At 43.0% G+C, this 12,500-nt stretch overlaps 1 protein-coding gene across 1 annotated transcript in view; it reads left to right on the top strand.

Annotated features, from left to right (window-relative positions):
• The window catches only part of gga3b (golgi associated, gamma adaptin ear containing, ARF binding protein 3b), a 30,541-nt gene that overhangs the window by 1,830 nt on the left and 16,211 nt on the right, over positions 1 to 12,500 (top strand). Inside the window, exons 4-7 of the mRNA XM_061885064.1 lie at positions 4,495 to 4,593; positions 7,002 to 7,125; positions 7,200 to 7,303; positions 9,360 to 9,440. Coding sequence (XP_061741048.1) covers positions 4,495 to 4,593; positions 7,002 to 7,125; positions 7,200 to 7,303; positions 9,360 to 9,440 — 408 coding nt within the window. The remainder of the gene's footprint in view (positions 1 to 4,494; positions 4,594 to 7,001; positions 7,126 to 7,199; positions 7,304 to 9,359; positions 9,441 to 12,500) is intronic.

The raw sequence follows: 12,500 nt of genomic DNA, 5'->3' as shown, positions 1-12,500 counted from the left end.
TTGTAGTGAGATTATAAACTATCAGACTGCGTGGTCGGTAGTAGTGGGTTAAGGCCTACTGAAATGAGATTTTCTTATTTAAACGGGGATAGCAGGTCCATTCTATGTGTCATACTTGATCATTTCGCGATATTGCCATATTTTTGCTGAAAGGATTTAGTAGAGAACATCCACGATAAAGTTCGCAACTTTTGCTCGTTAATAAAAAAAAGCCTTGCCTGTACCGGAAGTAGCGGACGATGTGCGCGTGACGTCACAGGTTGTGGTGCTCCTCACATCTGAACATTGTTTACAATCATGGCCACCAGCAGCGAGAGCGATTCGAACCGAGAAAACGACAATTTCCCTATTAATTTGAACGAGGATGAAAGATTTGTGGATGAGGAAAGTTAGAGTGAAGCACTAGAAAAAAGAAAAGGAAAAAAAGCGATTCAAATGTTATTAGACACATTTACTAGGATACTTCTGGAAAATCCCTTATCTGCTTATTGGGTTACTAGTGTTGTAGTGAGATTATAAACTATCAGACTGCGTGGTCGGTAGTAGTGGGTTAAGGCCTACTGAAATGAGATTTTCTTATTTAAACGGGGATAGCAGGTCCATTCTATGTGTCATACTTGACCATTTCGCGATATTGCCATATTTTTGCTGAAAGGATTTAGTAGAGAACATCCACGATAAAGTTCACAACTTTTGGTCACTAATAAAAAAGCCTTGCCTGTACCGGAAGTAGCGGACGATGTGCGCGTGACTTCACAGGTTGTGGAGCTCCTCACATCCTCACATTGTTTACAATTATGGCCATCAGCAGCAAGAGCGATTCGAACCGAGAAAACGACAATTTCCCTATTAATTTGAATGACGATGAAAGATTTGTGGATGAGGAAAGTTAGAGTGAAGCACTAGAAAAAAGAAAAGAAAAAAAAAGGCGACGGTAGTGGGAGCGATTCAGATGTTATTAGACACATTTAATAGGATTATTCTGGAAAATCCCTTATCTGCTTATGTGAAGTGAATTATATTTATATAGCGCTTTTTCTCTAGTGACTCAAAGCGCTTTACATAGTGAAACCCAATATCTAAGTTACATTCAAACCAGTGTGGGTGGCACTGGGAGCAGGTGGGTAAAGTGTCTTGCCCAAGGACACAACGGCAGTGACTAGGATGGTGGAAGCGGGAATCGAACCTGCAACCCTCAAGTTGCTGGCACGGCCGCTCTACCAACCGAGCTAAACCGCCCCACAATTATTGTGTTATTAGTGTTGTAGTGAGATTATAAAGTCATACCTAAAAGTCGGAGGGGTGTGGTGACCTCCAGTGTCTCTGATGGAAGCCATGGAGGAGCTGAGAAAGTCACAGCTGCCTCTTTGACAGCTGCAGGATGACGCAAGCTCCGCTCATGTCTCCGGTAAAAGCCGACTTATTACCGCAATTTTCTCACCGAAACCTGCCGTTTGACATGTGGTAGAGAAACATGTTCGCTTGACCGCTCCGTTCCATAGTAAAGCTTCACAACAAACAAAGAAACACCGGCTGTGTTTGTGTTGCTAAAGACAGCTGCAATACACCGCTTTCCAACAACAGCATTCTTCTTTGACGTCTCCATTATTAATTGAACAAATTGAAAAAGATTCTGCAACACAGTAGTCCAGAATACTGTGTAATTATGCGATTAAGTCGGACGACTTTTAGCCGCGAGTGGTGCTGGAATAAAATGTCCGCTACAACCAATAACGTCACGCGCACGCGTCATCATAAGCGTCATCATTCCTCAACGTTTTCAACAGGATACCTCGCGGGAAATCTAAAATTGCAATTTAGTAAACTAAAGCGGCCGTATTGGCATGTGTTGCAATGTTAATATTTCATCATTGATACATAAACTATCAGACTGCGTGGTCGCTAGTAGTGGCTTTATTCCTGTGTTGTAGAATCTTTTTCAATTTGTTCAATTAATAATGGAGACGTCAAAGAAGAATGCTGTTGTTGGAAAGCGGTGTATTGCAGCTGTCTTTAGCAACACAAACACAGCCGGTGTTTCTTTGTTTGTTGTGAAGCTTTACTATGGAACAGAGCGGTCAAGCGAACATGTTTCTCTACCACATGTCAACCGGCAGGTTTCGGTGAGAAAATTGCGGTAATAAGTCGGCTTTTACCGGAGACATGAGCAGAGCTTGCATCATCCTGCAGCTGTCAAAGAGGCAGCTGTGACTTTCTCAGCTCCTCCATGGCTTCCATCAGAGACACTGGCGGTCACCACACCCCTCCGACTTTTAGGTATGACTTTATAATCTCACTACAACACTAATAACACGATAAGCAGATAAGGGATTTTCCAGAATAATCCTATTAAATGTGTCTAATAACATCTGAATCGCTCCCACTACCGTCGCCTTTTTTTTCTTTTCTTTTTTCTAGTGCTTCACTCTAACTTTCCTCATCCACAAATCTTTCATCGTCATTCAAATTAATAGGGAAATTGTCGTTTTCTCGGTTCGAATCGCTCTTGCTGCTGATGGCCATAATTGTAAACAATGTGAGGATGTGAGGAGCTCCACAACCTGTGACGTCACGTGTACATCGTCCGCTACTTCCGGTACAGGCAATGCTTTTTTATTAGTGACCAAAAGTTGCGAACTTTATCGTGGATGTTCTCTACTAAATCCTTTCAGCAAAAATATGATAATATCGCAAAATGATCAAGTAAACATTGAGTATGACACATAGAATGGACCTGCTATCCCCGTTTAAATAAGAACATCTAATTAGGCCTTAAAAGGCCTACTGAAATGAGATTTTCTTAGTTAAACGGGGATAGCAGGTCCATTCTATGTGTCATACTTGATCATTTCGCGATATTGACATATTTTTGCTGAAATTATTTAGTAGAGAACATCCACGATAAAGTTCGCAACTTTTGGTCACTAATAAAAAAGCCTTGCCTGTACCGGAAGTAGCGGACGATGTGCGCGTGACGTCACGGGTTGTGGAGCTCCTCACATCTGAACATTGTTTACAATCATGGCCACCAGCAGCGAGAGCGATTCGGACCAAGAAAGCGACGATTTCTCCATTAATTTGAGCGAGGATGAAAGATTTGTGGATGAGGATTCACAAATCTTCATTCCTCGATTCTTGGATGCTGACGGTGACGGTCAGGGGGACGCATATTGATGCTGGAGTAGCACACGACATAGATCGCCTTCAGAATACAGAATGGTAAAATGTTTTTTATCGATACACATAATACACCAGGGGTCGGGAACCTTTTTGGCTGAGAGAGCCAAGAACCCAAATATTTTGGAATGTATTTCCGTAAGAGCCATATAATATTTTTTTCAACACTTAACACAACTAAACGCGTGCATTTTTAAGTAAGACCAACATTTCTAGAGTATAATAAGCTAACTGTGGAGGGGGCGTGGCCTGCGGGCCTGCAGCGAAGCGGGGTGTTGCCAGGAGCGGCCTCGAAATCAGCGACAGGTGCGTAGACGGCCCACCTGGGCCTTGTTATCTGATCACCTGTCGCTCTGTTTATAAGCAGCAGCCAGGAGGAGAGACGGGGTTGGGGCTGGAGCCAGAGTGCGAGCGAGAACGAAAGAGAAAAAGACAATTGCTGGAAAGCAACTGAGAGACTTTTTGAAAAATAAAGCAATATTGTAACCCTGAAACAGGCTCTCATGTCCGTGCTTGGTGGGCCGAAGAACCCCCAGGAGGGCAAACCCCACACCAAACACTAATAAATAAATAACTTTTTACCATTCACGCAACTTCTTGAACAGGTGCGATGGAAACTGATGGATGGATTAAAAATGCATGAGAATGTTTTATATTTTGAACATTATTTTTAACACTGTGATTACAAGTGGAATTATTCATTACTTATCGTGTTAAGCAATGTCAGCTCTGATATATCCGAGAGCCAGATGCGGTCATCAAAAGAGCCACATCTAGCTCTAGAGCCATGGGTTCCCTACCCCTGTGTGTGTGGTCCAATCCAACCGTGTTCGCTTGACCGCTCTGTTCCATAGTAAAGCTTCACCGTCATCTTTCGGGAATGTAAACAATGAAACACCGGCTGTTTTTGTGTTGCTAAAGGCGGCCGCAATATACCGCTTCCCACCTACAGCTTTCTTCTTTGACGTCTCCATTATTCATTAAACAAATTGCAAAAGATTCAGCAACACAGATGTCCGGAATACTGTGGAATTATGCGAAGAAAACAGACGACTTCTAGCTGTGAACAGTGCTGGAACAAAATGTCCTCTACAACGCGTGACGTCACGCGCACGCGTCATCATACCGCCACGTTTTAGCATGATACTTCCGCGGGAAATTTAAAATTGCAATTTAGTAAACTAAAGCGGCCGTATTGGCATGTGTTGCAATGTTAATATTTCATCATTGATATATAAACTATCAGACTGCGTGGTCGCTAGTAGTGGCTTTCAGTAGGCCTTTAAATGGTAAAAAATACATGAATTTTGTGCATAGGTGATGGAGGCGTGCATGAAGAACTGCGGGCGGAGGTTTCACAATGAAGTCGGGAAATACAGATTTCTAAATGAACTGATAAAGGTCGTATCTCCAAAGGTAAGTTTTCAGTCTACAATAGGGCTGTAACAATTAATCGATAGATCTACAAAACCCGAAACCAGTGAAGCTGGCACATTGTGTAAATGGTAAATAAAAACAGACAAATCCTTTTCAATTAATAGATTCAATTGTATGGACTGCAAAGACAAGATATTTAATGTTTGTACTGAGAAACCATTTTTTTCGTTGCAAATAATCGTTAACTTAAATGGCAGCAACACATTGCAAAAAAGTTGTCACAGGGGCATTTTTACCACTGTGTTACATGGCCTTTCCTTTTAACAACACTCAGTAAACGTTTGGGAACTGAGGAGACACATTTTTGAAGCTTTTCAGGTAGAATTATTTCCCGTTCTTGCTTGATGTACAGCTTAAGTTGTTCAACCGTCCCGGGTCTCCCTTGTCGTATGTAGGCCTGTAGTCCACAGGTCTGGACTACAGGCAGGCCATTCTAGTACCCGCACTTTTTTACTATAAAGCCACGCTGTTATAACACATAACTTGGCATTGTCTTGCTGAAATAAGCAGGGGCGTCCATGGTAACGTTGCTCGGATGGCAACATCCATCCATCCATCCATACATCATCTTCCGCTTATCCGAGGTCGGGTCGCGGGGGCAACAGCCTAAGCAGGGAAACCCAGCTGTCGCCCAGCTCACAATGCACCCGACCTCTATGGCCCCTGCTATGGGTGGTGAGCCCATTGGAGGGGTGACCCGTGTTGCCTCTTCGGGCTGTGCCCGGCCGGGCCCCATGGAAACAGGCCCGGCCACCAGGCGCTCGCCATCGTGCCCCACCTCCGGGCCTGGCTCCATAGGGGGGCCCCGGTGACCCGCGTCCGGGCGAGGGAAATCTGGGTCCATGATTTTTCATCTTCATAAAGGTCTTCGAGCTGCTCTTTGTCTGATCCCTCACCTAGAACCTGTTTGCCTTGGGAGACCCTACCAGGGGGCTTTATGCCCCCGGACAACATAGCTCCTAGGATCATTGGGACACGCAACATATGTTGCTCCAAAACCTGTATGTACCTTTCAGCATTAATGGTGCCTTCACAGATGAGTGAGTTCCCCATGCCTTGGGCACTAATACACCCCCATACCATCACACATGCTGGCTTTTCAACTTTGCGCCTATAACAATCCAGATCGTTCTTTCCCTCTTTGTTCCGGAGGACACAACGTCCACAGTTTCCAAAAACAATTTGAAAGGTGGACTCGTCAGACCACAGAACACTTTTCCACTTTGCATCAGTCCATCTTAGATGATCTCGGGCCCAGAGAAACCGGCAGCGTTTCTGGATGTTGTTGATAAATGGCTTTCGCTTTGCATAGTAGAGCTTTAACTTGCACTTACAGATGTAGCGACGAACTGTGTTTAGTGACAGTGGTTTTCTGAAGTGTTCCTGAGCTCATGTGGTGATATCCTTTAGAGATTGATGTCGGCTTTTGATACAGTGCCGTTTAAGGGATCGCAGGTCACGGTCATTCAATGTTTGTTTCCGGCCATGCCGCTTATGTGGAGTGATTTCTCCGTATTCTCTGACCCTTTTGATGATATCATGGATATTACGTAGATGTTGAAATCCCTAAATTTCTTTTAGTTGCACTTTGAGAAACGTTGTTCTTAAACTGTTTGACTATTTGCTCACGCAGTTGTGGACAAAGGGGTGTATCTCGTCCCCTCCTTTTTTGTGAAAGACAGCATTTTTTGGGAAGCTGTTTTTATACCCAATCATGGCACCCTCCAAATAAATGTTTGATGAGCATTCCTCAACTTTATCAGTATTTATTGCCACCTTTCCCAACGTCTTTGTCACGTGTTGCTGGCATCAAATTCTAAAGTTAATGAATATTTGCAAAAAAATCAAATGTTTATCAGTTTGAACATCAAATATGTCGTCTTTGTAGCATATTCAACTGAATATGGGTTGAAAATGATTAGCAAATCATTGTATTCCGTTTATATTTACATCGAACACAATTTCCCAACTCATATGGAAACGGGGTTTGTAAAATAATCCCAAACCACAGACATGGTGTCGTTAGTCAGTCACCGAGCGAGCTCGCTTATTAGCCACGGCTACAGCACCGGCAACAACACACTTTTGTTGTTGTTGTTATGCTGAGCTCGCTGCGGTTTAATGAGGTCATCAAGTGTCGCCAGTAAACGTCTCATCTGTGTTGTGTGTGGGAGAGGGGAGGAGCTACTGACCGGGAGACGCAACTATACTTCCCCATTGTCCGCGTTTTACCGGATACGTAACGCTCCATACAGCAGCGTTTTAAAAAGTCATTAATTTTACTTTTTGAAACAGATACCGATAATTTCTAATATTACATTTTGAAGGATTTATCGGGCGATGTTATCGGACATCTCCGGTCTGAATGCATGTTGTTGATTGTCCAGTACATGGGCGACAGTGCGCCTGAGAAGGTGAAGACAAAGATCGTAGAGATGCTATACAGCTGGACTGTTGCTTTCCCTAATGAGCCCAAGATCAACGAAGCCTACCAGACCCTGAGAAAACAAGGTTTGTTCCCGCGGTTTGTCTTGTTTATTTATTTTTTTTTGTTCATCAGAAATCTAACCAGATTGTCCTCACAGGGCTGGTGACATGTGACCCGGAGTTACCTCTGGACCGGACGTTGATACCCTCTCCTCCCACACGGCCCAAGCACCCGGTATTTGACAACGAGGACATGGGGAAGGTGAGGATGTCGTCATGCAGCCTGGTCACATTCTACAAACCCCGGTCCCATATGAGTTGGGAAATTGTGTTCGATGTAAATATAAACAGAATACAATGATTTGCAAATCATTTTCAACCCATTTTCAGTTGAATATGCTACAAAGACAACATATTTGATGTTCAAACTGATAAACTTTTTTGTTGGTGAAAATAATCATTAACTTTAGAATTTGATGCCAGCAACACATGATAAAAAAGTTGGGAAAGGTGGCAATAAACACTGATAAAGTTGAGGAATGCTCATCAAACGCTTATTTGGAACATCCCACAGGTGTGCAGGCTAATTGGGAACAGGTGGGTGCCATGATTGGGTATAAAAACAGCTTCCCAAAAAATGCTGAGTCTTTCACAAGAAAGGATGGGGCGAGGTACACCCCTTTGTCCACAACTGCGTGAGCAAATAGTCAAACAGTTTAAGAACAACGTTTCTCAAAGTGCAATTGCAAGAAAATTAGGAATTTCAACATCTACGCTCCATAATATCATCAAAATGTTCAGAGAATCTGAAGAAATCACTCCACGTAAGCGGCATGGCCGGAAAACAACATTGAATATCCGTTACTTTCGATCCCTCAGATGGCACTGTATCAAAAATCGACATCAATCTCTAAAGGATATCACCACATGGGCTCAGGAACACTTCAGAAAACCACTGTCACTAAATACAGTTGGTCGCGACATCTGTAAGTGCAAGTTAAAGCTCTACTATGCAAAGCGAAAGCCATTTATCAACAACATCCAGAAACGCCGCCGGCTTCTCTGGGCCCGAGATCATCTAAGATGAACTCATGCAAAGTGGAAAAGTGTTCTGTGGTCTGACGAGTCCACATTTCAAATTTTTTTTGTACATATTCCACATCGTGCCATCCGGACCAAAGGGGAAGCGAACCATCCGGATTGTTATCGACGCAAAGTTCAAAGGCCAGAATCTGTGATGGTATGGGGGTGCATTAGTGCCCAAGGCATGGGTAACTTACACATCTGTGAAGGCACCATTAATGCTGAAAGGTACATACAGGTTTTGGAACAACATATTCTGCCATCTAAGCTCTGTCTCTTTCATGGACGCCCCTGCTTATTTCAGCAGGACAATGCCAAGCCACATTCAGCACGTGTTACAACATCGTGGCTTCGTAAAAAAGACTGCAGGTACTTTCCTGGCCCGCCTGCAGTCCAGACCTGCGTTATGAAGCTTCAACAATTAGTTTCCTCAGTTCTCAAACGTTTGAGTGTTGTTAAAAGAAAAGGTGATGTAACACAGAGGTGAACATGCCCTTTCCCAACTACTTTGGCACGTGTTGCAGCCATGAAATTCTAACTTAATTATTATTTGCAAAATAAAAATAAAGTTTATGAGTTTGAACATCAAATATCTTGTCTTTGTAGTGCATTCAATTGAATATGGGCTGAAAATGATTTGCAAATCATTGTATTCCGTTTATATTTCCATCTAACACAATTTCCCAACTTTTGTAGAAACAGGGTTTGTAGCAACATTGTTACTGCTCACCGGAGCAAACCTGTCAGGTTCAAACACTGATGACATCTATTAAACAAGACAAGAAGCAAAGAATTAAACAGAGACAGAATTCAATTTGGCTCAATTTGAGGAGAGACGCCCGTCTCAGCACGCTTTGGCCAAAGATTGTACGCCTCCTAGTTTATTTGGACTTTCCCTGACCACATGGCAACAGCTGCTTCCAAAGGGAAAAGGAGGTCGTAAAAGAGTTCGAAAAAGGGATGCCTGGAGGGGATTCAGGTCCTGCTTCCCTTCGCTTTTGTAGTTCTTGGGTCAGACAATATCTTTCTGTTGATTACAATACATGAGATAAACAGAAACGCCTCCATGTTGCTTCCCCCCCTACACAGTGGAGTTTTACAAGCCTTCTTCTTGGAAGGTTGAAAGACCGCTTTTGGTCTTCTTGCTGGGAACTCATTTCAACACAAAGTTTTTGTGATGACTTAGATCAAAGTATTCTAACAGCACTGATGTTTCATTGTGTGTGTTTGTGTAGCTCCTGGCTGAGCTTCTTCGCAGCAAAAATCCAGAAGACCTCCAGGAGGCCAACAGGCTGATTAAAAACATGGTGAAGGAGGTAAAACAGCTAAATTCAATACAGTGGAACTTTGATTTACGCACTTAATTGGTTCTTGAATGGGGTTAAAGTTAAGTTAAAGTCCCAATGATTGTCACACACACACTAGGTGTGGTGAAATTTGTCCTCTGGATTTGGCCCATCCCCTTGTTCATCCCCTGGGAGGCGAGGGGAGCAGTGAGCAGTAGCGTGCGCCGCGCTCGGGAATCATTTGGTGATTTATCCCCAAATTCCCACTCTTGACGCGCCAGGGGACCAGTGCAATGGATCTAGCATAATAGTGTGAGAGTCCAGTCCATAGTGGATCTGACATAATAGTGTGTGAGTCCAGTCCATAGTGGATCTAACATAATAGTGAGAGTCCAGTCCATAGTGGATCTAGCATAATAGTGTGAGAGTCCAGTCCATAGTGGATCTAACATAATATTGTGAGAGTCCAGTCCATAGTGGATCTAACATAAAATTGTGAGAGTCCAGTCCATAGTGAATCTAACATAATAGTGAGAGTCCAGTCCATAGTGGATCTAACATAATAGTGTGAGAGTCCAGTCCATAGTGGATCTAACATAATAGTGAGAGTCCAGTCCATAGTGGATCTAACATAATAGTGAGAGTTCAGTCCATAGTGGATCCAACGTAATAGTGAGAGTCCAGTCTATAGTGGCTCTAACATAACAGTGAGAGTCCAGTCCATAGTGGATCTAACATATTGTGAGAGTCCAGTCCAGTCTAAAATATTATTGTGAGAGTCCAGTCCATAGTGGATCTAACATATAATAGTGAGAGTCCAGTCCATAGTGGATCTAACATATAATTGTGAGAGTCCAGTCCATAGTGGATCTAACATAATGGTGAGAGTCCAGTCAATAGTGGATCAAACATAATAGTGTGAAAGTCCAGTCCATAGTGGATCTAACATAAGTGAGAGTCCAGTCCATAGTGGATCTAACATAATAGTGAGAGTCCAGTCCATAGTGGATCTAACATTATATTGTGAGAGTCCAGTCTATAGTGGATCTAACATTATATTGTGAGAGTCCAGTCCATAGTGGATCTAACATAATAGTGAGAGTCCAGTCCATAGTGGATCTAACATTATATTGTGAGAGTCCAGTCCATAGTGGATCTAACATTATATTGTGAGAGTCCAGTCCATAGTGGATCTAACATAATAGTGAGAGTCCAGTCCATAGTGGATCTAATATAATATTGTGAGAGTCCAGTCCATAGTGGATCTAACATTATATTGTGAGAGTCCAGTCCATAGTGGATCTAACATAATATTGTTAGAGTCCAGTCCATAGTGGATCTAACATAATATTGTGAGAGTCCAGTCCATAGTGGATCTAACATAATAGTGAGAGTCCAGTCCATAGTGGATCTAACATAATAGTGAGAGTCCAGTCCATAGTGGATCTAATATAATATTGTGAGAGTCCAGTCTATAGTGGATCTAACATTATATTGTGAGAGTCCAGTCCATAGTGGATCTAACATTATATTGTGAGAGTCCAGTCCATAGTGGATCTAACATAATATTGTGAGAGTCCAGTCCATAGTGGATCTAACATAATAGTGAGAGTCCAGTCCATAGTGGATCTAACATAATAGTGAGAGTCCAGTCCATACTGGATCTAATATAATATTGTGAGAGTCCAGTCCATAGTGGATCTAACATAATATTGTGAGAGTCCAGTCCATAGTGGATCTAACATAATAGTGAGAGTCCAGTCCATAGTGGATCTAACATAATATTGTGAGAGTCCAGTCCATAATGGATCTAACATAATAGTGAGAGTCCAGTCTATAGTGGATCTAACATAATAGTGGGAATCCAGTCCATAGTGGATCTAACATAATAGTGAGAGTCCAGTCCATAGTGGATCTAACATAATATTGTGAGAGTCCAGTCCATAGTGGATCTAACATAATATTGTGAGAGTCCAGTCCATAGTGGATCTAACATAATAGTGAGAGTCCAGTCCATAGTGGATGTAACATAATATTGTGAGAGTCCAGTCCATAGTGGATCCAACATAATAGTGAGAGTCCAGTCCATAGTGGATCTAACATAATAGTGTGAGAGTCCTGTCCATAGTGGATCTAACATAATAGTGTGAGAGTCCAGTCCATAATGGATCTAACATAATAGTGTGAGAGTCCAGTCCATAGTGGATCTAACATATAATTGTGAGAGTCCAGTCCATAGTGGATCCAACATAAAAGTGAGAGTCCAGTCCATAGTGGATCTAACATAAAAGTGAGAGTCCAGTCCATAGTGGATCTAACATATAATTGTGAGAGTCAAGTCCATAGTGGATCAAACATAATAGTGTGAAAGTCCAGTCCTTAGTGGATCTAACATAAGTGAGAGTCCAGTCCATAGTGGATCTAACATCAATCAATCAATCAATGTTTATTTATATAGCCCCAAATCACAAATGTCTCAAAGGACTGCACAAATCATTACGACTACAACATCCTCGGAAGAACCCACAAAAGGGCAAGGAAAACTCACACCCAGTGGGCAGGGAGAATTCACATTCAGTGGGACGCCAGTGACAATGCTGACTATGAGAAACCTTGGAGAGGACCTCAGATGTGGGCAACCCCCCCCCCTCTAGGGGACCGAAAGCAATGGATTTCGAGCGGGTCTAACATGATACTGTGAAAGTTCAATCCATAGTGGCTCCAAGACAGCAGTGAGAGTCCCGTCCACAGGAAACCATCTCAAGCGGATCAGCAGCGTAGAGATGTCCCCAACCGATACAGGCGAGCGGTCCATCCTGGGTCCCGACGAGCGGTCCATCCTGGGTCTCGACTCTGGACAGTCAGTACTTCATCCATGGTCATCGGACCGGACCCCCTCCACAAGGGAGGGGGGGACATAGGAGAAAGAAAAGAAGCGGCAGATCAACTGGTCTAAAAAGGAGGTCTATTTAAAGGCTAGAGTATACAGATGAGTTTTAAGATGAGACTTAAATGCTTCTACTGAGGTAGCATCTCGAACTGTTACCGGGAGGGTATTCCAGAGTACTGGAGCCCGAACGGAAAACGCTC

The sequence above is a fragment of the Nerophis ophidion genome, linkage group LG23 (genome assembly GCF_033978795.1).
Source record: "Nerophis ophidion isolate RoL-2023_Sa linkage group LG23, RoL_Noph_v1.0, whole genome shotgun sequence".
Classification (NCBI taxonomy): domain Eukaryota; kingdom Metazoa; phylum Chordata; class Actinopteri; order Syngnathiformes; family Syngnathidae; genus Nerophis; species Nerophis ophidion.
Note: the sequence above shows the minus strand (reverse complement) of the source record. Positions and strands in the feature narration are given on the sequence as shown.